The 27356-nt window shown below is 21.3% G+C and overlaps 7 protein-coding genes across 7 annotated transcripts; 6 read left to right on the top strand and 1 right to left on the bottom strand. All coding sequences in view use genetic code 6, as the record gives it.

Annotated features, from left to right (window-relative positions):
- Positions 1-598: 598 nt before the first annotated feature.
- On the top strand, positions 599-5859 carry TTHERM_00198400 (hypothetical protein; the record flags this gene model as incomplete). The annotated part of the gene is made up of 12 exons (XM_001007021.2): positions 599-967; positions 1020-1224; positions 2313-2416; positions 2471-2600; positions 2631-2892; positions 2949-3153; positions 3211-4209; positions 4474-4539; positions 4595-4837; positions 4898-5299; positions 5359-5466; positions 5530-5859. Exons 1-12 carry the CDS (start codon positions 656-658, stop codon positions 5857-5859), a joined length of 3366 nt encoding a protein of 1121 aa, XP_001007021.2. The 5' UTR covers positions 599-655.
- Positions 5860-9186: 3327 nt separating this feature from the next.
- On the top strand, positions 9187-10943 carry TTHERM_00198390 (transmembrane protein, putative; the record flags this gene model as incomplete). Its single annotated transcript, XM_001007020.2, has 3 exons — positions 9187-10096; positions 10545-10820; positions 10936-10943. 3 exons carry the CDS (start codon positions 9187-9189, stop codon positions 10941-10943), a joined length of 1194 nt encoding a protein of 397 aa, XP_001007020.2.
- Positions 10944-11585: 642 nt separating this feature from the next.
- Positions 11586-12336, top strand: TTHERM_000198389 (transmembrane protein, putative; the record flags this gene model as incomplete). The annotated part of the gene is made up of 2 exons (XM_012795350.1): positions 11586-11609; positions 11662-12336. The coding sequence occupies 2 exons, from the start codon at positions 11586-11588 to the stop codon at positions 12334-12336; spliced, it is 699 nt and encodes a 232-aa protein (XP_012650804.1).
- A 2775-nt stretch (positions 12337-15111) lies between these two features.
- Positions 15112-16710, bottom strand: TTHERM_000198388 (transmembrane protein, putative; the record flags this gene model as incomplete). Its single annotated transcript, XM_012795349.1, has 2 exons — positions 16349-16710; positions 15112-16268 (listed from the first exon to the last, which is right to left on the bottom strand). The coding sequence occupies exons 1-2, from the start codon at positions 16563-16565 to the stop codon at positions 15112-15114; spliced, it is 1374 nt and encodes a 457-aa protein (XP_012650803.1). The 5' UTR covers positions 16566-16710.
- An 849-nt stretch (positions 16711-17559) lies between these two features.
- TTHERM_00198370 (transmembrane protein, putative) lies at positions 17560-21055 on the top strand (the record flags this gene model as incomplete). Its single annotated transcript, XM_001007018.2, has 11 exons — positions 17560-17587; positions 17635-17731; positions 17929-18337; positions 18398-18610; positions 18695-19405; positions 19459-19731; positions 19783-20025; positions 20082-20174; positions 20271-20486; positions 20553-20660; positions 20723-21055. 11 exons carry the CDS (start codon positions 17560-17562, stop codon positions 21053-21055), a joined length of 2724 nt encoding a protein of 907 aa, XP_001007018.2.
- A 1414-nt stretch (positions 21056-22469) lies between these two features.
- Positions 22470-23395, top strand: TTHERM_00198360 (hypothetical protein; the record flags this gene model as incomplete). Its single annotated transcript, XM_001007017.2, has 3 exons — positions 22470-22894; positions 23003-23304; positions 23373-23395. 3 exons carry the CDS (start codon positions 22470-22472, stop codon positions 23393-23395), a joined length of 750 nt encoding a protein of 249 aa, XP_001007017.2.
- A 970-nt stretch (positions 23396-24365) lies between these two features.
- TTHERM_00198350 (transmembrane protein, putative) lies at positions 24366-26993 on the top strand (the record flags this gene model as incomplete). Its single annotated transcript, XM_001007016.2, has 2 exons — positions 24366-25278; positions 25726-26993. 2 exons carry the CDS (start codon positions 24366-24368, stop codon positions 26991-26993), a joined length of 2181 nt encoding a protein of 726 aa, XP_001007016.2.
- Positions 26994-27356: the final 363 nt, after the last annotated feature.

Here is a 27356-nt window from a genome sequence, read left to right as displayed (position 1 = left end):
AATATTTTGCTTTGTTTACATATGAAACATATTTTTTTATTGCAGAATTATTGTAATTATATTTTATTATTCCATTATCATATGTTTTTTGAAGAAAAAAACTTTAAATAAAATGAATTTTTATATTGTCTTTGATGTCTCATGAATTCTAATTACTCTAAATCCTCATTTTTTTAGGTAAGAGAAAAAAAATCATTTTTTAAAAAAAATAGTGATATATTTGAATACTACTAAAATTGTAGTTAGGAAATTCATTCTTCTCTTTTCATAGTGTTATGGTATACTTGCTTTTTATTATATTTTTTTTAATTGATTATTGTGCTTACTCAAATTCACATACCCGCATGTCATCTCACGAAAAACAAACTGCTTCGAAATAGAATGTTTAGTGATCAAGTTTTTTAATTTTAATTGGGAAGAGTTCCTATTTAAATATATTTCTTATCCAAATTAAACAGTGCGTCTTTATTATTTAAATCAGTAATAAATCAAATAATTATCTTATTATTATAGTTTGAAAAACTGTTGATTTTCCTCATTGTATTTAAAATTGATTTGTTGATTTTGGAAAAGCTTTTTTTATCAAGAATATTGATATTGATAACAAACTAAAAATTAATTACAAAAAACAATACAAAAAAATATTTAAAAGTTGATGAAGACTTTGATAATTATCCATTTCATGCTGAATATAACTTTCCTTTCTTTTGGTCAAAAAGATGGTGTTAGTTAATGTAACTAGGTATGCTAAGATTGCTCTAGCGATAAAAGCTTTGAGTGCCTTGGATGTAAATACCCATTTTATTTTGATCAGAATAGCTATAATTGTGTCTAATCTTGTCCTAGTGGAACATACGAAAACTTTAGCATGGAATGCATTTCTTGTGCTTCTAAGTTTTGCTCAAGCTGTTCATCTACTGAATGCTATTAATGCCTACCTGGTTACTTTTTGAACCCATAGGATAAAGTAACTTAATCACCATTTTTTTAAAAAACCATTGCATTTTTTTTTATTTCAGTAAGGATGCATTGCTAATTGTTAAGATAGTTAATATTTACTTGATGGAGAGTGCGTATATGAATGCAGCATTTAATCTAATAGCTATTCCTTAGATTCATCTTCTAACACATGCATTTAACTATAAATCTGCCCATCCTTATCTTATGTACCTAAATCTTAAGCAGTTGGTCAAATTTAGTACTATAGTACATCCATCAGTGAAGGTAAAAACTATAATTTAGGCAAATAATTTATATTTTTCTTTGTTTTATTTAATTTAAATATCGTTCAACAGTTTAATTAATTGGCGTTCAAATATATCGAGTGAAATTAAATAAGAATAATTTATTTCATAAAAGAAAGAGGAAAAAAATTATTTTTGTAAAAAATATCAACAAAAAACTCTAGTTTAATTGTTTTTTCCTTTAAAATCACATAATTATAACAAAATCAATTTAAAAAATTAGATTAAATTTTATCAATATATTTTCTTTTTTCTAAATATATAGTATTGATCTATCAATATTCATAAATAAAGATCAAATTCATAAAAATAATTTTATAATATTTTAAAATAATTTTTTTAAATATGGTAATAAGTATTAAAAAGCTTGTTATCATGAAAGTATTCATAATTTTAAGTGAATTTTTAAAAAATATACTCCATTTTTTAAATGATTGAATCTTCATAAAAAAATTTATTAAAATAATTTTTTAAAATATCTAAATTCCTATTTTACATTTTAAATAATGCTTCTTTTGTATTTTAATGAGAGGTTTTTTTATTTTTTTAATTATTTCTTTTATTAAGTTAGTTCAAAGTTTAAATGAGTTAGTAATGAATTTACAATTCTATATTAAAAAATAATACTTAATAGCTAATTATATTTTAAACTAAAATTTACTTATTTGATATTTTTTGAGAATTAACACTGTTAAATTTTGCAAACAGTTATAATGGTAATTATTTTCTAAATTGAACGATTGCTATTAAATTTAATAAGTTTCAAAAAAAGTTGATTGTTAAAAAGCTGAATTTTATCTTTATTGCTTTAAGTAAAAATCATTAAAGTTCATTTAAAACATCTAATCAAAATAATTCAAATTTAAAATATTTTATAATATTGTACAAGCAATCATTTTATAAAAATATTTTACTTTTTTTATCAAAAATGTCTTGTTTTTTTTTAATAAGACTCATTTGTTTAATCAAAAAATTTGTTTTAGCTATTTTAAAAATTAAAATTAAAATAGTATCCTACCTCAATATATTACTCCAAATACCAAAAGTTTTTTTAATTTAAATAAATAGATAATAGCACTATGGTTTAGATTGATGTATAAGGCAAAGTTATTGTGAAATCAATTCCTTAGCTTGTACCTTAAACTTATTATACTTTTCCATAATTAGCATCTGTAAATAAATTATTTATTTTTATTTCCTATTTAAGCTTCCAAAATTAATAATAGATCGCAAATTGTGTACAACTAGTAGAATAATCAACTCAAAATATTACACTTTCTTGTATGAATATGGATACCCAAGTTTTCACTTTTTATATCTCTAGTGGTTTACTTTTATCATAAAATATTACATTTAGTTAATAAATAAGTAATATATATTATTTAGATGGGATGAAAATGACCTTTTTGACATAAACAGGTTTTATAGTCTAATATAACTTTCAATCTTATTAATTTTATGTTGTTGATAATTCATCAGATACATTAAATTAAATACTCAGTGTTTAAAATTATCAGTAAAAAAATGATCAATTTATCCTTGCTATTAACTCAACAAATACAATTTTTTATTATGATTAATCATTTAACAAGAATATACTTTTATAGTATTCATCATAGAACACTCTTTAACTCTTTCCATTGGGGGAGTTTGTATAATATAAAATTTTTGATAGTCATTTGCAAAAAAATTTTTTTTCACAAGCAAATAGCCTTATTCAAAATAACCCTCAAAAGTTCTTTCCCCCAAGTTAAAGAGTTAAATGGAAAATTTAGATACGCAAAATATGTGGGTGTTCTACCAAAATAATAAAATAGATTTTTACTAAATAATATTTGGTCAAGCTCCTTCACTAATCAAATCTATCACTCCATAGATTATTCTATATTCAATAATGAGATCTAATAAAGTAAAAAAATACTATTTTATTTATATTAAAATAAAATATTTATATCTAAATATATAGACTTTGACTTTAATTGGTGGACAAAATTAAACAGCAACATAAGTTTTCTAAATTAGCTCAAATAAATAAGTTACAGAAATCACAAGTTCTTTACCACCCACTTTCCTTAATTCTAACTGCTTTTGGAAGACTAAAGATATATATTTCTCTCAAAAATAAGATATGCTTTACATTTTTAACCTTAACTAAAATAGTTTTAGTCTTTCTTACACTCTTAAATTATCTTAACCTTTAGTTTGCTCATTAACTTCTTTAGATATTTTTGAAAATAATGATGAAATATATTTGCTATACTAAATAATGTAAGATATATAAATTTAAGAGCTCACTTAAAGTCAGTTAACCTCTGTTAATTCTAGTTAAATGTATTTCTCATCTGAATAACATAATTATTACTATACTTAATTATTATTTAATACACCGGCAGTTAATTATTTTGATACTGTTACAAATAATTAAATATTGGAATTAAAAGGCAATGGAATTGCTTACTAATATGATTTAGAATCTAGATAGATTGCTAAATCATTTTATTTTTGGGATGATTTTTATTATCCAGACAAATAATCCACATATTAATATAACTATATAGTTTTATAAGAAGAAGAAAAACTAATAGTTACTGGAATAAGAAATGGTGTTTTGACAGTAAGAGAATTGAATTTATATACTTTTGAAATACTTTTAGAAAACCAGTTTAGTCATATAGATATTACACCTGACCAAATATATTAATTTAAAAAACCTTTTTATATCCAGAGTACAAAAACATTGATAGTTTATATATATAATAAATACATCAGTGCAATTGCTACATATTTAAGGCAGCTTCATATTTTTAATTATAACTAAATAAGCAACTAATACAACTATAAATTCTCAATAAGATAAATTGCAAATGACGTTTAAGTTTCACAGAAAACTGGTGATATTATTTTTTTCTTAGTTTTAGGCAAATTATTCCGTGAATAAATAAAGATCTACAATATTTACAAAGATGTAATTATATTTATTTTATTCAAATTATTGAGATAATCATTTTTTTAAAAATAGTAAAATCCTGTTTATACCTCTAAACAATTTCGTAATTATTGTATACATTAGATAGGGTTTTTCAATTTTAAATAAGATACTATTTATTATTCTGATTTTTACAATGGAATAATGAGTATAAGCCTTCTAAACAACTTTTAGAATAATATGTTTAATTAATATGGAAAAGAAACTGTATCTTATTATATATCTCCAGATTTAAGCTATTAGATCGTTAGCTTAGATCCTTATACTACACTTTAAATTGTCTCTACTCAAAATAATAAGGTTTTATATGTATCATATTATTTAATATAATTTTTAAATAATTATATATTTTTTTTTAAACTAGGAAATACCTACTGGTGCATACATAGCACATTTCGTTACTTATGGCAACAAAGTATTTATTCTCAGTAATAGTGGCTTTTTATAATACTATGATGGAGATACAAATTAGATCATACTATACCAAAACGACTACTATGGGTAAGGCTTATAGAACATTTTACATAAATAAAATTAGATACTATTTATAAATACCTTGATCTCTCTTATAATTAGTTTAGATGATCTAAATCTCTAATTATAACAGGTAAAATAAACTAATATTTAAGCTTAAGTTAACTTCTAAAAAATTTTTTTTAAATAAAAGGTATCATAAATTGATTAATATGAAAATGAATATAGCGATATTTAAATCCCTTTATCTCGTAATAGTGAATGGCTTTAGTAAATGGTAGATGTAAAATAAATATTTTGCTATGAATATTAAAATAATGATTTTTTAAATGTAACACCATACGAATATGTTGTTAATTTTTATGAGTTAGATATATAGTTAAATATATATAAAGATTAAATAAAAGTGGTAAAATACCAAAAGATAATAGCATAAATTGCTATTGATTTCTATCAACCTGATAGTGTAAATAATTAAAATTACATGTACTCTCTTTTACACGATAATAAAGGATTTTATTATCCATATTAAAATTATATGGTAATAGTTGTTGGATATCGTCTTGCTTTAATTAGCTCATCTAATTTTGAAATTGTAAAAATTTATTTAACATTTACTTTCTTTACTTATTTGACATAAAAAATATTAAAAAGCTTTTTAATTACGTGTCTTAAATATTATTTATGAATCTTGCATACGATATAGAATTAGGATACATGGCTTTTCTAGATAACTTGTAAGATTGCATATTCAACTTAAAGGTAAGTAGATATATAAATTTAAAAATAAAAATTTAATATATTTTTTCATAAATCATTTTTTAGGATATTTCTTTAAATTGCATCAGTAACAACTATGCCTTTTCAGATACCTTTTGTGGGGTTATTATTTAAAGACAAAAATAGTTGATAATCTTTTATAGTTAATATAGCTTAAGAGTGTACTCTTTAAAAGAATAAATTTATAAGTTTGTTAAATATGCAGAAGACTTTTTTCCTTTTGCCATATATTACAATGATATTGGTAGCAATATAATTATTGCAGATTAAGCAAGTTAAAGTTTTAAAATATTTAATTTAGATACATATCAATTGTTAGATACTTCTTTCCCATCATTTACTACAAACTCTGAAGACATTATGTATAAGGTATGAAAATAAATAAATTTCAATTGTACAAACAATTTTATCTTTTTTTTTAAACTAAAAGTTTTATTTTTTCTATGATCAAATAAAAGTGATGCTATTTTCTTCTTACAGTAATTCTATCATAATATATAACATAAATACTCAAGTGGTTATATAAATTATCTACTTTTAGTATTAATTTAATCATCAAAGTCAAATAGTTGTGGATGAAATTCTTAATTTGGTTATGCTAATTGATAGTTAAAATTAAATTGAAATTATTTCTTATGATACCAATTAAATTGTTAAGACATTTTAAGTAAGTTTTTTAATTTATTTTTTTTTACTTTTTAAATAATATCCTTTTATTTTTATTAAATTTATTTAATAAATTCTATTTTTATATGTTTTTTTCTTAACAAAATATTAAAATAGTTAGATAAGGTATAAACTGATGCAAATGCTTACTAAAAAATATTGATTTGGGATCATCATAAGAGAAAACTTTTTGCAACCTCAATTAATATTTTATATATCTTTGATTACGATACTAACATTTTTATTTGCAAATATTAATTTTAGCTTCCTATATTTGATATTTACTTTAGCTTTAATAAAAATTAAATATTTGTTACAGATTATTTGAATTTAAAAGTTTTTGATTACTCTATCTTAGAGTTTAACTAAAATTAATTATTACCTTATAATACAATACCAAATCTATTATAGATTAATTAAAACCAATATATTTTATTTGATAATAGCCAATCAATTCTTAAAAATATAGTTAATGGTGAAGTAAAGGACTTTAAATACTTTAATCAACTAAATCCTTCATACTTTTACTACAATTATTACAATAAAAATAATTCTTAAATTTATGTAATAATATTTAATTAGCTCTTAATCTATAATATAACTTCTACTAGAATTACTCCTATATTTTCTTAATTGCTTGATTCTTAAATACTTACTTTTATCAGCGACTCTGATTACCAAGTTCTTTTTTTAACTTAAAAATAGTCTTTATATTCTCTTTAAAAGAATCTAGCTAATCCATAGCTTTCAATACTAACATATATATCAACAGGAATAGGCCAATTTATTATGATTGATGATTCCTACTTAATATACTGCTCAACAAAAAACAAAAACCTATGGAATAAGATAATATTTTAAAACTCTTAGTCTCTTTCTATTTAAATTAAAATTGAATAATTTTAAATTTAATTAGAATAAAATGATAGTATTAAAAACCTTGTTAGAATAGACAATACTTTGAACATCATAATATTAACGAATAAATATATACAAATAATAGATATTTAGACAGGAGATATTTTGTAAGTCTCTCAATTAGATTTCTAAAACCAATAATCTTAAATCTACTTTGATCCTCTTTATTAAAGGATTTACTATACAGATAGAATTGTAGGAACTAACGTATATGATATAAAAATGCAAATTATTAAATAGAATTTACCATCTTCAGGTATAAAATTAAAAATGGAAGGCTCATTCATATTTATGCTTTCGTTTAACTAAGTAAGTATATATTTAAGAGAAGACCTCAAATTATTCTAAATAATTAGACAATTTAACAGCACTCAATCACTAATAGACATTGAGTACACTGGATTTAATAATATTTTTGTTTTATATTTTGACAATTCAATTAGTTTCTATAATGCTAACCCTTTTTCTTTACCTTAGTTAATTGATTATTTATAAATATACAATTATAAGGTTTTATCATCATAATTAAAACTCCTAAATTCTTAGTATTTAATTATTGATATGATGATCATAACTATAGAAAGTACTATAAAATACACAGCTGAGCTAAATATTGGCTCTTTTTTAAATAATATTTGCTCAGCATAGTTATAAATAAGTACAGACTAAAATGATCTAATAACAAAAAATCAATAAAGTGATTATTTGAATTTATTATCTCTAAAATAACTTCTAATTTAGAACATTATTTATAGCTTATACATAAATAATGGCGAATAAACAGATTTAAAGTATCCTTTTGTTAGCTCTAGCTCTGTGACAAAATAGTACTCACTGAACATTTAAGCTACAAACAATAATAATATCTATCTAAATACTCAAAATAGTACAGATTAAAATATTGTAGAGCTGAAACTATAAAACTTAAAAATCTCATTTAAAAACTTAAATAATACTTAGTTCATGTTTGGAAATCAAACATTTAATAAATTAGTAAGACTGTTTTTAAATGACATAGAATTATCAGATTTTGGTAATAACCAGCTATCATTTGAAAGTATCAATCATCTTTTTATCTAAAATTTAGTGGTTAATGGCGAATAAATTCAACAGATTGACAAATAGATTATACTTTTCTCAAATATTGATATAGTTATAATACAGAAAATTACTTTTAATAATTGCTAATTTAATAATATAATGAATCTACTTAAATTTAGTAATATAAACTAATTGACAATAAATAACTTCAACATCAACTAGAATATTTTACATTCAAATTTTAAACTAAACTCAATGATAAATATCTCATAAGTAAACTTACTTAAAATAAATAATACTAACCTTATAGAGAATATATTTTAAAATGTATAAATATTCAAAATAACTAATGTTACTTCAATTAATATTAGCAACATGTAATTTTCTTAAAATGAAATAATAATGAATTAAAATATCGACTTATAAGGTATTATTTTCTAAATTGAAGCAACCCCTTAAGTTAATTTCATTAAAATCTAATTTAATGTTCTTAAATTTACCTCACTCTCACCCCTTTCTTTAATGAAATTTTCTAATGTAAATCAAACTTTACTTTTTAATGATTTTTATTTCGCAGATTTTAAATTAGAAAGCTATGAAAATAGCTCAATTAGTAGCTAATAATTTTTCATTATAGAATGTGAGGGTATACTTAATTCAAATTTCTCAAATATTCTGATAAAAAATTCAAGTATGTTAGGATTTATTAATTTACATGACTTAAAAACTGATAATGAAGTTAATATTTAAAATAAAATATCAACCTACAACAACTATTAGCACTCTCTTTCAACAACAAATCAACTAATGCTAATCAATGCTTAATATTTATAAATAACAAATTCTAATTTTACATCTATCTCTAGCATAAATTCAGAAGCTAGTGTTATTTAAATTTAAGTAAGGTAAAGCCTTCTTATAGATACAATCTAAATTTAAAAAGTTGAACTTAAGTAAAATAGTTTTATTTACATATCTTAAAGTCCTTAAATAGTTATCTAAAATGTTTATTCAAAAAATATAGAAACAAATAACATAGGAAGTGTTTTTTATTTGTTATAAATATCGAGTCTAATAATGAAAAATAACAATTTTATCATGAACCTATCTTATCTTGATGGAGGAGCTATATATTTAAACTAAATATCAGAAATAATCTTTTTAGGTAACACATTTTAGTAAAACTAATCAAAGGCAGGAAATGGGGGAGCTATTTATTGCTTCAGTAGCATATTTTCTTAGCTTAATGACAATATTTTCTTTTAAAATTCTTGTAAATAAGGCTCAGGTGGAGCGTTATTGTTGAATAATTGTGATATTTAAAACATGACAGATAATATTTTCAAATAAAATTCTGCTCTAATAGGAGGTGCTTTTAGATATTAAGGCATATAACCTTATGTTTTATAAAAAGCAAATCTGAGCCAAAAGATACTTATTTAAAATTAAAATTCTTTTATTAAAAACTATGCATAATTATATGGAAAAAATATAGGTTCCTATCCCTTTTATTTGGATGTTAAAAATTAAATGCAAGATGACTTATAGATCTAAAGTGCTTAATTAAATAATTTATAAAGTGGTAGCACATCTTCACCTATAATAATGAGATTAATTGATGAAGAAATGAGAGAAGTTAGTTTTTTTTAAAATACAAGTTAGATAAATTAAGATATCCTGATTGAATTTAGTAGCTATTTACTTGAATTATAAAGTTAAGAAGTTGGGCTTTATGGTGATCTCAGATAGAATTATAATTTTGATTCATTTGGTTTCGTTTTTAATGCGTCTTATTCTTATCAGCCTAATGCAAACTCCTCTATCACAGTTAAAACAGTTAGTCCTATCCCTATTTTAAATACCACAACTTTTAAATTCGAAAATCAAGAGCTAAGTATCTCTATTGATGTTAACTTTAGGAAGTGTTAGTAAGGAGAAATTTTACAAACTTTGTAGAAGTATAAAATATGTTATACTTGCTTATAAGGTAAATTTTTATTTAATAAAGCCTTTAACTTTTAACTTTTATTAAGTAATGATTTCAAGATATAAAAGAAATTAAAAAATTTATAGAATATTTTTTGCAATAGCTGATCAAATCTTCTTTATTGATATATTAATTGCAAATAATTTATTATGAATAAATAAAAGTTTTCAAAAATATATAGTAAATATTTTAATAAAACAAACTGAATTAATAATTGGATTATCTAAAATTTTATCTATCTATAATATTTTTATTTACTTTTAAAAAAATACTTTAAGAATTATATAACATAAAATTTTATCTTAACTATTTTATTTTGATTATTATTGCTTCTTTTCAATAATAATATTTTTTTTAAATTTAACTCAATAATAAAAAACACACTATTTTTACCAAATATTCTTAAATATGCTTCAAATAATTAAACTAGCCAACTTTTTTTAAAAAGGTAATTATTGTTTACAAGATCCAAATTAATTCGAAAATTTGGAGTGTCTCAAATGCCCATTAGGTACTAAAAATTGTTATTCAAATATCATACAGTTATAAAATGGGTATTGGAGTAAGAACTAGAATTCAGACTTAATTTACTAATGTATAAATCCAGAATTTTGTATCTCAGAAGACCCTTCAAATAAGTTTGGATGCTAAATAGGACATGTAGGAGCCATTTGTGAATCTTGTGATTATTAAGGAATTGTTTGGGGATCAAAATATGGAAGAAGTAATGGTGGAATTTAATGCTAAGAATGCTCGAAGCAGAATTCAACTTAATCTATCCTAATTCTATTTTTGTTTTTGATAATAATTTGTGCTTATTTAATCTTCTAAATTTCAAGGTAGCTGATATTAATATAAAAAAAAATGGAATGGTTTTATTTGAGAAAGCTTAAAATAATTTTACTATAAAATCAAAGCATTAGTAGTTCTTCTTCTTATATCAAAATTCTTATCAACTATTTATAGTTTATAGCATTAATAAATAACTTAGGCATATAGACTTAATAATTTATTTCTATTGCTGAAGTTGGAGGTGGTGATCCTGTATAGCATACAGTTTATAATTTAGATTGTATATTTAGTAGCTATGATATCTAAATTCCTTTGTATGCTATGAGAGTTATATTTATCAATTCCCAAATAATTACCATATTTTTGTTGATCCAGTTAGTAAAATCCCTCACAAACTTGTTTAAGATGATAGATGACTTTTCATTTTTGATTTCTTCTTTCATATTAATATACTTATTCTTTAGTTCTTCCGTAATTAAAGTATTGATATAGTCTTCATCTTGTAGAGATATGGGAGGCAATCTATATATTATTGCTGAAATGCAGGAAGTATGCTACACTTAATAACATATTAAAATATTACTATTTTTAATAGGTCCACTACTTTTTATATGGTTATTTTTAATTCCTGCATCATTTTATATTATCTTGTACAGAAATAGATAAAAATTGTAAAGCTTGCTTTATCTGAAGAAGTATGGTCTTTTGTACTAAGTAAATAGTTTTTTAATAAAACAAAATTATTTTTTATTATAAAATTTTTTTATCAATAGGAATATAAAGTAAAATCTTATTATTGGGATTTAACAAGAAGTCAAGCAAGAGCATCTCTTGTTATATTTCTAAATTTAATTAGGGTTTCACCATAATTAAAAGCTTAGTTCTTATTATTATTTATGTTTATTTATCTAATATTTTTGATAAAAGTAAGTCCTTATTAAAGATAGTAGTTAAATAATATTGATTAACTATCATGCAAGTTAGTTATAACAAGTATATTCATAATATAAATGATATTACTTACAGACAATCTATTATTTTAATAACTATTATAAAATATTTTGATTGCCATAAATATGAGTTTCTTAGCAATCTTGCTCTTATTAATAATATAAAGACCGATTCCTTATGATAAAAATAACTTAAATATCTTATAAAAATTCTAAGTTTTTATATCAAAATTCATTCCAAACTCTATTTATTAACTTACTTATTAAAAATAGATAAATTTATTAAGAATAAATTATCTATGGAAAATAGTTCAAAACTCTTTAAGGTAAGTTATTGGTATTGAAGCAAATTTAAAGAACCAAAAATGGTATTTACAATCGAAACTGGCTTAGTAAAGTTAATTCAAAGTTAGAAGTCCAATAATTAACTAAGGAATAACAAATAGTTCCTTTAAATAAGCAGTAGAGAAACACAATTTAGATAAAAATCTAAAATGAAAAGAAACTTAAAAGATAAAAATAATAACTATAAAAATAAATAATTTTTTTTATTTAAATTGTTTTTACTTGTATAAATAAGTTTTTAACATATTTTATCTTTGAATTTACAAAATTACATTTGAAAAAATTAAAATCATATTTATTTCTACTTCTTTTTATTTGGAGTGTTGAAAATAAAATCAATTTTATTTTAATGTTTAAATTTATTTTATTTTACTTTTAAACATTTTTAAAATATTGAAGGGATTAAATCTCTTTGCAGTGAAAAAGACATATTAAATTTTAAATAAGTGTTTTTAATATTTCTATTTTAATAATAACTTATAAAAATATTATTTTATTATTAACTAAATTCTTTTATATTTGACAATGTAATTTCACATAAGAATTATTATAAAAACTTATAATCTCAATTTATATTTAATCTTTAGTTTCGCTTGAATGAAAAAAACTAAAAATAATTTAAGTAAATTATGGTCTATTTAAGCGCATTAAGTGTTCTTTCAAACTACATATTTTTTTTAAATTTATTATGAGAAAATATAAAAATTAGTAGGATTTTCAATCAATTAATTTATTTATTAAGTAGCCAAGGAAAATGAAATTTAAAAAATACTAAAAAAATATAAAAATCCAAATACTCTCTAAAGGTACTATTTTGGTGACAGACATATTTATTAATTTTTATTAAATTTTTGTGCTTAAAATAAAGTATATAAGTCATTTTTAAAGTATTTTTTTTGAAGTATAAATAAGTATTTATGAATGATTTTTTAAATATTAGCAAGCGTTTTTAATATTTCTATTATTGACTATATTGTTTTTGATAATATAATTTTACTTATGTTTTATTATAGAAACTTATAATCACAATATATTTAAAAGTTTGGTTTTTCTTGAATGAAAATACACTAAAAGTAATTTAAATAAATTAAGGTTTATTTAACCACATTAAGAGTACTTTCAAACTACATATTTATTTTAATTTTTTATGAGAAAAGATAAAGGTTAGAATAAATATTTTTTAATTTTATAAAATTATTTAAAAACAAGACAATTTTTTTTCACATTATATATTAATTATAAAAGTTTAAAATTATTAAATTATTTATTTTGATTGACATGATTTTAATAGAAATTTTATTGAATTGTACAATTAAATTATTAGTTATACCAAACTAATTTCTAGTTTAAAAAATTTTATAATTACTTCTTTAATAAAGGTATTACTAAGTAAATTATAATCATAAGAAAAGCCTGACAATTTGAACATCTTTATTAAATTATTATATTTTCTTTATGATCTTCTTAAATATTTTATAAATATATAAATTATATAAATATCTTTTTTCTAGTTTTAAGATTCAAATATGATGAAATTTGAATGATCAAATCTTTATAAACGAATCTTGATTAAAATTTTTACTAAACCTATGAAAAAATTACTATAAAATGATAATTTTAAGATATGAAATGTTAAATATGAATTATTTTTTTTCAATTACTTATTTAAATATTATTTTGAATTAGAAACAAGCAAAAATTTACATTCTCTCAATTTCTTACTTTATTACTTGTAAATTTAAGTTAATGTTAGGTAAATATATATTTTTGATTCAATTAATAGATATACTTGAGGCTTCTCAAATGTGCTTTAATAAGTTACCTGATTTCAATTGAGATCAAAGCTTTAATTAATTAAAAAACTTTATTCTTAAAATTCAAACTCTATCTATTACAATTTTTTCTATTTCCTAAAATTAATAGACAAAATTTTTCAGTAAATGTTATTTATTGTTTACCTATTTAAACAATTTTGAAATTAATTGAGGTTAAAAAATTTCTTTTAAATACAAATTTTGATTATTATTTTTATCTTACATACTATAAATTAATTTCTACTTGAAAGTAGTTATTGTCTATAAAAGAAAGACATCAATTTTATCTATAACTGCAAAATATATATAAAAATTAACAATGATTTTCAATTTTTTTTTTTACTTTCTATAAATTTGTAAATGTTTTTCTTGCTTCGTTACAATTCCTCATCTAAATTCTAAAAATTTAATTTTGCTTATTTCTTACTTACTTAATTTTCAAATTAGATGAAATTAAATTGAGAGCCATTTAAATACATCCCTTTTTTTTAAGTAATTTGTAACTATTTAAGTTTAACTCTAAATTTAAAATTAATCTAATTTAAATCTATTGAAGACATCAAAAATTTATTATTAATTAACTAATAAAAATACATATCAAATAAATTTATTAAAAAAATAATTAAAAATGAAAGTCCTCGCCTTATTAACAATTATTACAATGAAATCTGTTTTATGGGCTAAAACTCCATATTCATTAGCTAATCTGATCTTTAAATTTCGTTAAGTTGCATTTCAGCTTTGAAGACTCCGATTGTTTTGCCACCCCTTTGCATAGAAGCCCTGCTTATTTGAATTGTATCTTTTGCACATCTAATAATAGTGCTTCAGTTCCTATTTAAATTGCTCTAAAATATATGCTAATACTTTTATTAATGACCTCACTATTAAGGGTGATATCACAGTTACAACTTATTCTAATGATATCTGTCTTACATTCAAACTATTAATAGATCAATTTTGTCCTGATGAGCTTTTTCTTAGCTTTTATCGCTTTACTCCTCTATTTTTTAATTAAATGCAACTTCATAAAATAGATTATATAGTAAATATTTGAGCATATATATCAAGTTTGAATTTGTAATTACATTTAATTATTATATCCAATTTTCAATCAAAATATTATCTTATAATTTTAGATTTCATTTCTAAGTATTAAAAAAATAAAATGATTAAAATTATTTTACATTTTAAATTTTTCTTTTTCAATAGGCTATTAATATGATTCCTTATTAAGGAAGCAATACAATTTTCTATTAACAAAAAATCTAAAACCAATTTATGAATAATCAAATTAACAACTACCTGCACAGTAAAACTTTTTATTAATTTTAGAATTCATTAAAGAGATCAGCTTCAAAGAATTCTTTATCTATTATAAAGTAGAATTTAATAAAAAAAAATTAAATTGATTAAGAAATATCTACCAGGCTTTTAAATAACAAAAGTATAGCACTTTGCAATTTTAAAAAATATTCAAGAGAGAATATACAATCGGAGCGTTTATGGGCATGGGGGGGTAAAAAAGGCCTTTTCCTTATTATTTGCATAAAATCAATTCAAAATTAAATTATAGGAATTCGGTTATTATGCTCACTGATTTCGCACACTCCCTCATAACAATAAACTTCGAAATAGAATGTTTGGTGATTGTTGGAGGGGTTTAGATTTTTAGGCGATGATATTTGCTATTTATAGTAATAATTTTTTAGTAATAATTGTGGAAGAGTTCCTATTTAAATATATATCTTATTCTTTAACATATAAAACAAAGCATTTTTATTTTTTAAATCAGTAATATCTTATTTTTATAATTTAAAAAGTTGTTGATTTTTCTCATTGTATTTGAATTGATTTGTTTATCTTGGTAAAACTGTTAAATAAGAATATTGATAACAAAAGAAAGAACAAACAAGCACACTAAAAAATATTTAAAAGTTGATGAAGTAGAAGATTTTGATAACTATTCACTTAATACTAAATATAATTTTCCTTTGTTTTGGTCAACAAGATGGTGTTAGTTAATGTAACCAGGTATGCTAAGATTGCTCTAGCGATAAAAACTTTGAGTGCCTTGGATGTAAATACCCATTTTATTTTGATCAGGATAGCTATAATTGTGTCTAATCTTGCCCTAGTGGAAAATATGAAAACTAAAACATGGAATGCATTTCTTGCGCTTCTAAATTTTGCTCAAACTGCTCATCTACTGAATGCTATTAATGCTAGCCTGGATACTCTTTGAACCCATACGATAAAGTAACTTAATCACTTATTTTTTAAAAAAATCATTCCATTTTTTTTACTCTAGTAAGGATGCATTGCGAACTGTTAAGATAGTTAATATTTACTTGATGGAGAATGCGTATATGAGTGTAGCATTTAATCTAATAGTTATTCCTTAGATTCATCTTCGAACACTTGCATTTAGCTATTAGCCTGTCCTTTTTTATCTTATATACCTGAAACTTAAGCAGTTGGTAAAATATAGTTCTATAGTACATCCATCAGTGAAAGTAATAATTATTTTTCGTTATTTTATAATTAAATAAATTGGGTTTAATACATAATGAAAATATACTTTTTTTTTCATAAAAGAAAGAGGGAAAAAAATTTTTAGCAAAAGATCACAAAAAATTTAAATTTTATTGTTTATTCCTTTAATAATCAGTTAATTTTCATTAAATTAAAATGAAAATTTATCATTATATTTCCTTTTGTCTAAATTGATACTATTGATATTCTTAGATAATGATCAAATTCATAAAATAGAATTTAACTATCTTTATTGAATTTATTTTAATTTTATCAATATCACTTACAAATCATTATTTGAAATAAAATTTATAATATTTAAAAATAATTTTTGATCTATTTTAAATTAAGGTAAAAAGCTATTAAATATTATCATATGAAAGCACTCATAATTTAAAGTTAATTTTTTTAAAATTTACTCTAGTTTTTAAATGATTGAATCTTCATAAAAAATTTGTTAAAATAATTTTTAAAAATATCTAAATTCCTTTTTTGCATTTAAGACAATGCTTCTTTTATATTTTAATATGAGTTTTTTGTTATTTATTTAATTATTAGTTATATTAAATTAATTAAAAGTTTTAAACGCTGAGTTAGTTTTGAATCTACAATTCTATTTTATAAATAATATTATTAGCTGATTATATTTAATACTAAAATTTTCTTATTTGATATTTTAATGCCTATTAGCGTTATTAAATTTTGAAAATCATGATAATAGTAATTAAATTCTACATAAAAATTGTATTTCGAATGATGATTATTTTTAAATTCAATAAGTTTTATAAAAAAGTAGATTTTTAAAATACTGAATTTTATCTTTATTGCTTTGAATAAAATTATTATAAGCTCATTTAAACCTCAAATGAACAATTAATCAAAATTTTATATTTTATAATTTTGTATTAACAAAGATTTAAAAAAAATATTTTACTTTTTTATCAAAAAGTTGCTTGCTTTTATTTAAATAATACTCATTTGTATAAATTAAACTTTTTTTGCAGAATTAAAAATTAAATTTAATATAATGAAATATCCTACCTCTCCTTCAAATAGTGAATAATTTTTAATATTTTTTTTAATTTTCGAAAAAAGATAATAGCACTTTGCTTTAGATTGATGAATATGGCAAAGTTATTACGAAATCAATTCCTTAACTTGTACCTTAAGCTTATTATAGTTTTCCTTAACTAGCATCTGTAAATAAATTATTTATGTTTATTTTGTTTTTAAGTTTCAAAAATTAATAACAGATCGCAAATTGTGTACAACTAGTAGAATAATCAACTCAAAATAAAATACTTTCTTGTATGAATATGGATACACAAGTTTTCACTTTTTATATCTCTAGCGGTTTACTTTTATCATAAAATATTACATTTAATTAATAAATAAGTAATGTATATTACTTAGATGGGATGAAAATGACCTTTTTGTCATAAGTAGGCTTTATAGTCTAATATAACTTCCAATCTTAGTAATTTTCTGTTGTTGATAATTCATCAGATATGTTAAATTAAATACTCAGCGTTTAAAATTATCAGTAAAATAATGATCAATTTATCCTTGCTATCAACTCAACAAATACAATTTTTTATTATGATTAATCATTTAATAAGAATATACTTTTATAGTACTCATCATAAAGCACTCTTTAAATGGAAAATTTAGATACATAAAATATGTGGGTGTTCTACTAATATAATAAAATAGATTTTTACTAAATATTATTTGGTCAAGTTCCTTCGTTGATCAAATCTATCACTCCATAGACTATTCTATATTCAATAATGAGATCTAATAAAGTAAAAATTACTATTTTATTTATATTAAAATAAAATATTTATATCTAAATATATATATAGACTTTGATTCTAATTGATGGTTAAAATTAAACAGCAATTTAAGTATTCTAAATTAGCTAAAATAAATAAGTTACAGAAATCACAAGCACTTTACCACTTATGTTCTTTCATTCTGATTGTTTTTGGAAGACTAAAGATGTCTATTTCTCTCAAAAACAAGATCTACTTTACATTTTCAACCTTAATTCAAATAGTTTTACTGTTTCTTATACTGTTAAATTATCTTAACCTTTAGTTTGCTCACTAACTTCTTTAGACCTTTTTTAAAATAATAATAAAATTTTTTTATTAATTAAGATAATGTAAGATATATAAATTTAAGAGCTCACTTAAAGCCAATTAACCTCTGTAAATTCAAGTTAAATGTATTTCTCATCTGAATAGCATACTTATTATTATAATTAACTATTATTTAATTAACCGGCAGTTAATTTTTTAAATACTGCTACAAATAATTAAATATTAGAACTAAAAGGATATGGTATTGCTTACTAATATGATTTAGAATCAAGATAAATTGCTAAATAATTCTATTTTTGGGATGATTTTTATTATCCTGACCAATTAGAAGTTTAAGTCTTTTTATTCTACAACTTTATAGTTGTATAAGAAGAAGAAAAATTAATACTTACTGGAATAAGAAATGGTGTTTTGACGATAAGAGAATTAAATTTATATACTTTTGAAATACTTTTAGAAAACTAGTTTAGTGATATAGATATTACACCTAACCAATTATTTTTCTTTGATTAACCGTTCTATATCCACAGTACAAAAACGTTGATAGTTTAAATTTATAATTAAGTAATCAGTGAACTTTTTTCAGAATTAAGAGAGCTTCATATTTTTAGTTATAACTAAATAAACAACTAATACAACTATAAATTCTCAATAAGATAGATAGTAATTGATGTTTAAGTTTCACAGAAAACAGGCGATATTATTTGTTTCTTAACTTTGCAATAATTATTCCTCAAATAAATATAGATCTACAATATTTACAAAGATGTAATTATATTTATTTAAATCAAATTAATTAGATAATCATTTTTTAAAAATAGTAAAATCCTGTTTTTGTCTCTGAAACATTTTATAATATTTGTACATTTTAGTTAGGGTTTTTCAATTTAAACTAAGATATTATTTATTATTCTGATTATTTTGGAGGAATAATAAGTATAAGTCTTCTAAACAATTATTAGTACAATTTATTTAGTGAAATAACATAAATTGTTTCTTATTATCTATCACCAAATTTAAGCTATTAGATCTTTAGCTTAGCACCTTATAATACAGTTTAAATTGTCTCTACTCAAAATAATAAGGTCCTATAAGTAATATCAATATAAAATAAGTTTTAAATTTATATATATTTTTTAAACTAGGAAGTAGCTATTAGTATATACATACCATTTTTCATTAGTTATGGCAACAAAGTATTCATTATCAGCCATACTTACACTTTATCATACTATGATGGAGATACAAATTAGCTCATACTATATTAAAATGAGTATTATGGGTAGATCTTGTAGACCCTTTTACATAAATAAAATTAGATCATATTTATAAATACCAAGATCTCTCTAATAATTAGCTTATAAGATCCAAATCTATAATTATAATAGGTAAAATAAATTAATAAATAAACTTAAGTTTAACTTCTATTTTTTTTAAATTTAAGGCATCATAAAATTCTTATTCTAATCCATATCAATTTAAGGATATTTAAATTCCTTTTTCTGCTAATAATAACTGGTTATAGTAAATGGTAGATGTAAAATAAATATTTTGTTACGAATATTAAAATAATGATTATTTAAATACATATTAAAACAAATATGTTGTTAATTTTTATGAGTTAGATATATAGTTAAATATATATGCAAATTATATTGGAGTGATAAAATACCAAAAGTTAATAACATCTATTGTTATTGATTTCTCACAACTTAATTCGCTATAACCTTAAAATTATAGGCAGTATTATTTGTACGATAATAAAGGATTTTATTATCCATATTAAAAATATATGGTAATAGTTGTTGGATATCGTCTTGCTTTAATTAGCTCATCTAATTTTGAAATTGTAAAAATTTATTTAACATTTACTTTCTTTCTTTATTTACTTATTTACATAAAAAATATTAAAAAGCTTTTTAATTATGAGTCTTAAATATTATTTATGAATCTTGCATACGATATAGAATTAGGATACATGGCTTTTATAGATAACTTGTAAGATTGTATATTCAACTTAAAGGTAAGTAAATATTTAAATTTAAAAATAAAATTTAAAATATTTTTTCATATATAATTTTCAAGGCTATTTCTTTAAATTGCATTACTAATAACTATCCATTTCAAATTTAATATTTATATGGGACTGTTATTTAAAGACAAAAATAGTTGATCATCTTTTATAGTTAATATAGTTTAAGAGTGTACTCTTTAAAAGAATAAATTTATAAGTTTATTAAATATTCAGCAAACTTTTAACCTTATTCTATATATAATAATGACTATGGTAGCAATATAATTATTGGAGAATAAAAAAGTTAAAGTTTTAAAATACTTAATTTAGATTCATATACATTGTTGGATACATCTTTCCCAGCAATGAATGCTTAAATTCGACAAAACCTGTTTAAGGTATGAAAAAAAAAATAAATTTCAATAAAAGAAAGTATTTTACATTATTTTTTAATTAAAAGTTTTATTTTTTCTCTGACCAAACATAAGTGATGCTATTTTCTTCTTACAATAAATATGTCGTAATATATAACATAAATACTCAAGTGACTATGCAAACTATCTAATTATAGTATGAATATAATTACCAAAGTCAAATAGTTGTTGATGAAACTCTAGATCTGGTTATGCTAATTGATAATCAAAACTAAATTGAAATCATTTCTTATGATAATAATTAAATTGTTAAAATATTTTAAGTAATTTTTTTAATTTACTTTTTTTAAAATATTCTTTTATTTTCACCAAAACTATTTAAGATATTCAATTTTTTTTTCTAAATAAAATATTGAAATAGTTAGATAAGGTATAAAATGATTCAAACGCTTACTAAAAAATATTGATTTGGGATCATTATAAGAGAAAACTATTTGCAACCTCAAATAATATATTTTATATCTTTGATTATGATACTAACATTTTTATTTGCAAATACCAATTTTAGCTTCCAATATTTGATATTTACATCAGCTTTAATAAAAATTAAATATTCGTTACAGACTATTTGAATTTAAAAGTTTTTGATTACACAATCTTAGAGTTTAACTAAAATTAATTATTACCTTATAGTATTTTACCAAATCTATTATAAATTAATCAAAACCAATATATTTTATTTGATAATAGTCAATCAACTCTTAAAAATATAGTCAATGGTGAAGTAAAGGATGTTAAATACTTTTTGCAACTAAATCCTTCATACTTTTACTTCAATTATTACAATGAAAATGACTCCTAAATTTATGTAATAGTATATAATTAACTATTAATCTACAATATAACTTCAACTATAATAACTCCTATATTTTCTTAATTGCTTGATTCTTAAATATTTACTTTTATAAGTGACTCTGATTTCCAAGTCCTTTTTTTGACTTAAAAGTAGTCTTTATATTCTCTTTAAAAGAATCAAACTAATCCATTACTCTCTATACTAACATATATATCAACAGGAGTAGGTCAATTTATTATGATCGATGATTCTTACTTAATATACTGCTCAACAAAAAACACAAACTTATGGAATAAATTAATATTTTAATACACTTAGTCTCTTTCTACTTAAATTAAAATTGAATAGTTTTAATTTAAATTAGAATAAAATGATAGTATTAAATAGATTGTTAGAATAAACAATACTTTGAACATCATAATATTAACAAATTAATGTATTTAATTAATAAATATTTAGACAGGAGATATTTTGTAAATCTCCCAACTAGATTTCTAAAACCAATAATCTAAAATCTACTTTGACCCTCTTTATTAAAGGATTTATTATGCAGATAGAATTGAAGGAGTTAACGTATTTGATCTAAAAATGCAAACTATTAAAAAGAATTTACCTTCTTCAGGTATCAAATTAAAAATGGAAGGCTCTTTCATATTTATGCTTTCATTTAACTCTGTAAGTATATATTTAAGAGAAGACCTCAAATTATTCTAAATAATTAGACAATTTAACAGCACTCAATCACTAATAGATATTGAATACACTGGATTTAATAATACTTTTGTTTTATATTTCGACAATTCAATTAGTTTCTATAATGCTAACCCTTTTTCTTAACCTAAATTAATTGATTAATTACAAATATAAAATTATAAGGTTTTATCATCATAATTAAAATTTCAGAATTCTTCATATTTAATTGTTGATATGATGATTATAACTATAGAAAATACTTTATAATACACCGCTGTGTTAAATATTGGCTCTTTTTCAAATAATATTTGCTCTGCATAGTTATAAATACGAACAGATTAAAATGATTTAATAATAAAAAATTAATAAAGTGATTATTTGAATTTATTATCTCTAAAATAACTCTAAATTTAGAACATTATTTATAGCTTGTACATAAATAATGGCGAATAAACTGATTTAAAGTATCCTTTTGTTAGCTCTAGCTCTGTGACAAACTAGTACTCTCTAAAAATTTAAGCTATAAATAATAATAGTATTTATCTAAATACTCAAAATAGTACAGATTAAAATATTGTAGAGCTGAAACTATAAAACCTAAAAATTTCCTTTAAAAATTTAAATAATAATCAGTTCTTGTTTGGAAATCAAACATTTAAAAAATTAGTAAGACTATTTTTAGATGACATTGAATTATCAGATTTTGGTAATAATCAGCTATAATTTGAAGGTATCAACAATCTTTTTATCTAAAATTTAGTGATTAATGGAGAATAAATTCAATAGATTAACTAATAGATTATACTCTTCTAATATATTGACATAGTTGTTATACAAAACATTAATTTTACTAATTGTGAATTTAATAATATAATGAATCTACTTAAATTTAGTAATATAAACTAATTGACAATAAACAACTTCAACATCAACTCGAATATTTTACATTCAAATTTTTAACAAAACTCTATGATAAATATCTCATAAGTAAACTAACTTACAATAAATAATACTAACCTAATTGGGAATATATTTTAAAATGTTTAAATATTCAAAATAACTGATGTTACTTAAATTAGTATTAGCAACATGAAATCATCTTAAAATGAAATAATAATCAATTAAAATGTTGATTTATAAGGTATTATTTTCTAAATTGAAACAACTCCATAAGTTAATTTCACTAAAATCCAATTTAATGTTCTTAAATTTAACTCACTCTAATCCATTTCTTTACTGAAATTTTCTAATGTAAATCAAACTTTAACATTTAATGATTTTTATTTCGCAGATTTTCAATTAGAAAGCTATTAAAATAGTTCAATTAGCAGCTAATAATTTTTCATTTTAGAATGTGAGGGAATACTTAATTCGAATTTCTCAAATATTCAGATAAAAAATTCAAGTATGTTAGGATTTATTAATTTACATGACTTAAAAAATGATAATGGAGTTAATATTTAAAATAAAATATCAACCTACTACAACTATTAGCATTCTCTTTCTGCAATAAATCAACTAATGATACTTAATGCATAATAATTAACAGTAACAAATTCTAATTTTACATCTATCTCTTGCATAAATTCAGAAGTTGGATTTATTTAAATTTAAGTTAGCTAAAGCATTCTTTTAGATACAATCTTAATTTAAAAAGTTGATCTAAAGTAAAATAGTTTTATTTACATATCTCAAAGTCCTTAAATAATTATCTAAAATGTTGATTCAAAAAATATAAAAACAAATAACATAGCAAGTGTTTTTTATTTGTTATAAATATCTAGTCTAATAATGAAAAATAACAATTTTATCATGAACCTATCTTATCTTGATGGAGGAGCTATATATTTAAACTAAATATCATAAATAATCTTTTTAGGTAACACATTTTAGTAAAACTAATCAAAGACAGGAAATGGGGGAGCTATTTATTGCTTCAGTAGCGTATTTTCTTAGTTTAATGGCAATGCTTTCTTTTAAAATTCTTGTAAATAAGGCTCAGGTGGAGCATTATTTTTGAATAATTGTGATATTAAAAACATGACAAATAATATTTTCAAATAAAATACTGCTCAAATAGGAGGTGCTTTTAGATATTAAGGCATATAACCATATGTCTTATAAAAAACAAATGTGAGCCGAAAGATACTTACCTAAAATTAAAATTCTTTTATTAAAAACTATGCATAGCTATATGGAAAAAATATAGGCTCTTATCCATTTTATTTAGATGTTAAAAATTAAATGTAAGATGACTTAAAGATCTAAAATGCTAAATTAGAAAATTTATAAAGTGGTAGCACATCTTCTTCACCTATATTAATGAGATTAATTGATGAAGAAATGAGAGAAGTTAGTTTTTTTAAAAATACAAATTAGATAAATTAAGATATCCTGATTGAATTTGGTAACTATTTACTTGAATTGTAAAGTTAAGAAGTTGGGCTTTAAGGTGATCTCAGATAGAATTATAACTTTGATTAATTTGGTTTCATTTTTAATGTATCCTATTCTTATCAGCCTAATGCTAACTCCTCTATTATTGTTAAAACAATTAACCCTATCCCTATTTTAAATGCCACAACTTTTAATTTCAACTATCAAGAGCTAAGTATTTCTATTGATGTTAACTTTAGGGAGTGTTAGTAAGGAGAAATTTTACAAACTTTGGAGAAGTATAAAATATGTTATACTTGTTAATAAGGTAAATTTTTATTTAATAAAGCTTTTAACCTTTAACTTCTTAGTAATATTTTAAGAGATAAGGAAATTATAAAAATGTATTGAATGTTTTTTGCATTTTCTGATCAAATCTTATATTAACTGCAAATAATCAAAGAAAATAAATAAAAGTTTTTAAAGATATTTAGCAAATTTATATATAAACGCTGGTAAAATTTAATGTAATGACATATATCACCTTATTAACAGAGAATTTACAACTATCCCTTACCCATAATATTTTTATTTACTTTTTAAAAAAAAACTTCAAGAATTGATTAACCTAATTTTTGATCTGAACGATTTTATTTAGTTTAATATTGCTCCTTTTAAAAAAAATATATTTTTAAATTAACTCAATATGAAATTGTTTTTATCAAATATTCATAAATATGTTTCAATTAATTAATAGCGATATTTTTTTAAAAAGGTAATTATTGTTTACAAGATCCAAATTAATTTGAAAATTTACAGTGTCTCAAATGCCCTATAGGTTCTAAAAATTGTTAATCCAATATCATACAGTTATAAAATGGGTATTGGAGTAAGAACTAGCATTCAGACTAAATTTACTAATGTATAAACCCAGAATTTTGTATCTCAGAAGACCCTTCAAATAAATTTGGATGCTAAATAGGACATGTAGGAGCTATTTGTGAATCTTGTGATTCTTAAGGAATTGTTTGGGGATCAAAATATGGAAGAAGTAATGGTGGAATTTAATGCTAAGAATGCTCGAAGCAGAATTAAACTTAATCTATCCTAATTCTATTTTTGCTTATGATAATAATTTGCGTTTATTTAATCTTCTAAATTTAAAGATAGCTGATATTAATAGAAAAAAAAATGCAATGGTTTTATTTGAGAAAACTTAAAATAATTTTGCTTTTAAATCATAACATAAATAGTGCTTCTTCTTATATCAAAATTCTTATAAATTATTTATAGTTTCTAGCATTAATAAATAACTTAGGCATATAGACTCAATAATTTATATCTGTTGCTGAATTCGGAGGTGGTGATCCTGTATAGCATACAGTTTATAATTTAGATTGTATATTTAGTAGCTATGATATCTAAATTCCTTTGTATGCTATGAGAGTTATATTTATCAATTCCTAAATAATTACCATATATTTGTTGATTTAGTTAGTAAAATCCCTCACAAAAATGTTTAAGATGATAGATGACTTTTCATTTTTTATTTCTTCATTCATATTAATATACCTATTTTTTAGTTCTTCCGTAATTAAAGTATTGATATAGTCTTCATCTTGCAGAGATATGGGAGACAATCTATATATCATTACTGAAATGCAGGATGTATGCTACACATAATAACACATTAAAATAATACTATTTTTAATAGGTCCACTGCTTTTTATATGGTTCTTTTTAATCCCTACATCATTTTATATTATTTTATACAGAAATAGATAAAAATTATAAAGCTTGCTTTTTATGAAGAAGTATGGTCTTTTGTACTAGGTAAATAGTTTTTTTATAAAGCAAAAGCATTTTTTTTAAATAAATTTTTTTTATATCAATAGGAATATAAAGTAAAGTCTTATTATTGGGATTTAACTAGAAATCAAGCAAGGGCATCTCTTGTTATATTTCTAAATTTAATTAGGACTTCACCATAGCTAAAAGCTTCACTCTTATTATTTTTTATGTTTATTTATCTATTATCTTTGATAAAAGTAAGTCCTTATTAAAGATAATAGTTAAATAATATTGATTAACTATCATGCAAATTAGTTATAATTAGTATATTCATAATATAAATGATTTTACTTACAGATAATCTATTATTTTAATAACTATTATAAATTATTTTGATTGCTTTAAATATGAGTTTCCTAGCAATCTTGTTCTTATTAATAGTATAAAGACCGATTCCTTAAGATAAAAATAACTTAAATATCTTATAAAAATTCTAAGTTTTTATATCAAAATTAATTCCAAACTCAATTTATTAACTTACTTATTAAAAATAGATTAATTTATTAAGAATAAATTTTCTTTGGAAAATAGTCTAAAGATCTTTAAGGTAAGTAA

Source organism: Tetrahymena thermophila (genome assembly GCF_000189635.1).
Source record: "Tetrahymena thermophila SB210 genomic scaffold scf_8254815, whole genome shotgun sequence".
Lineage (NCBI taxonomy): Eukaryota > Ciliophora > Oligohymenophorea > Hymenostomatida > Tetrahymenidae > Tetrahymena > Tetrahymena thermophila.
The sequence above is the reverse complement of the archived record's forward strand: the minus strand, read 5'-3'. Positions and strand labels throughout refer to the sequence as shown.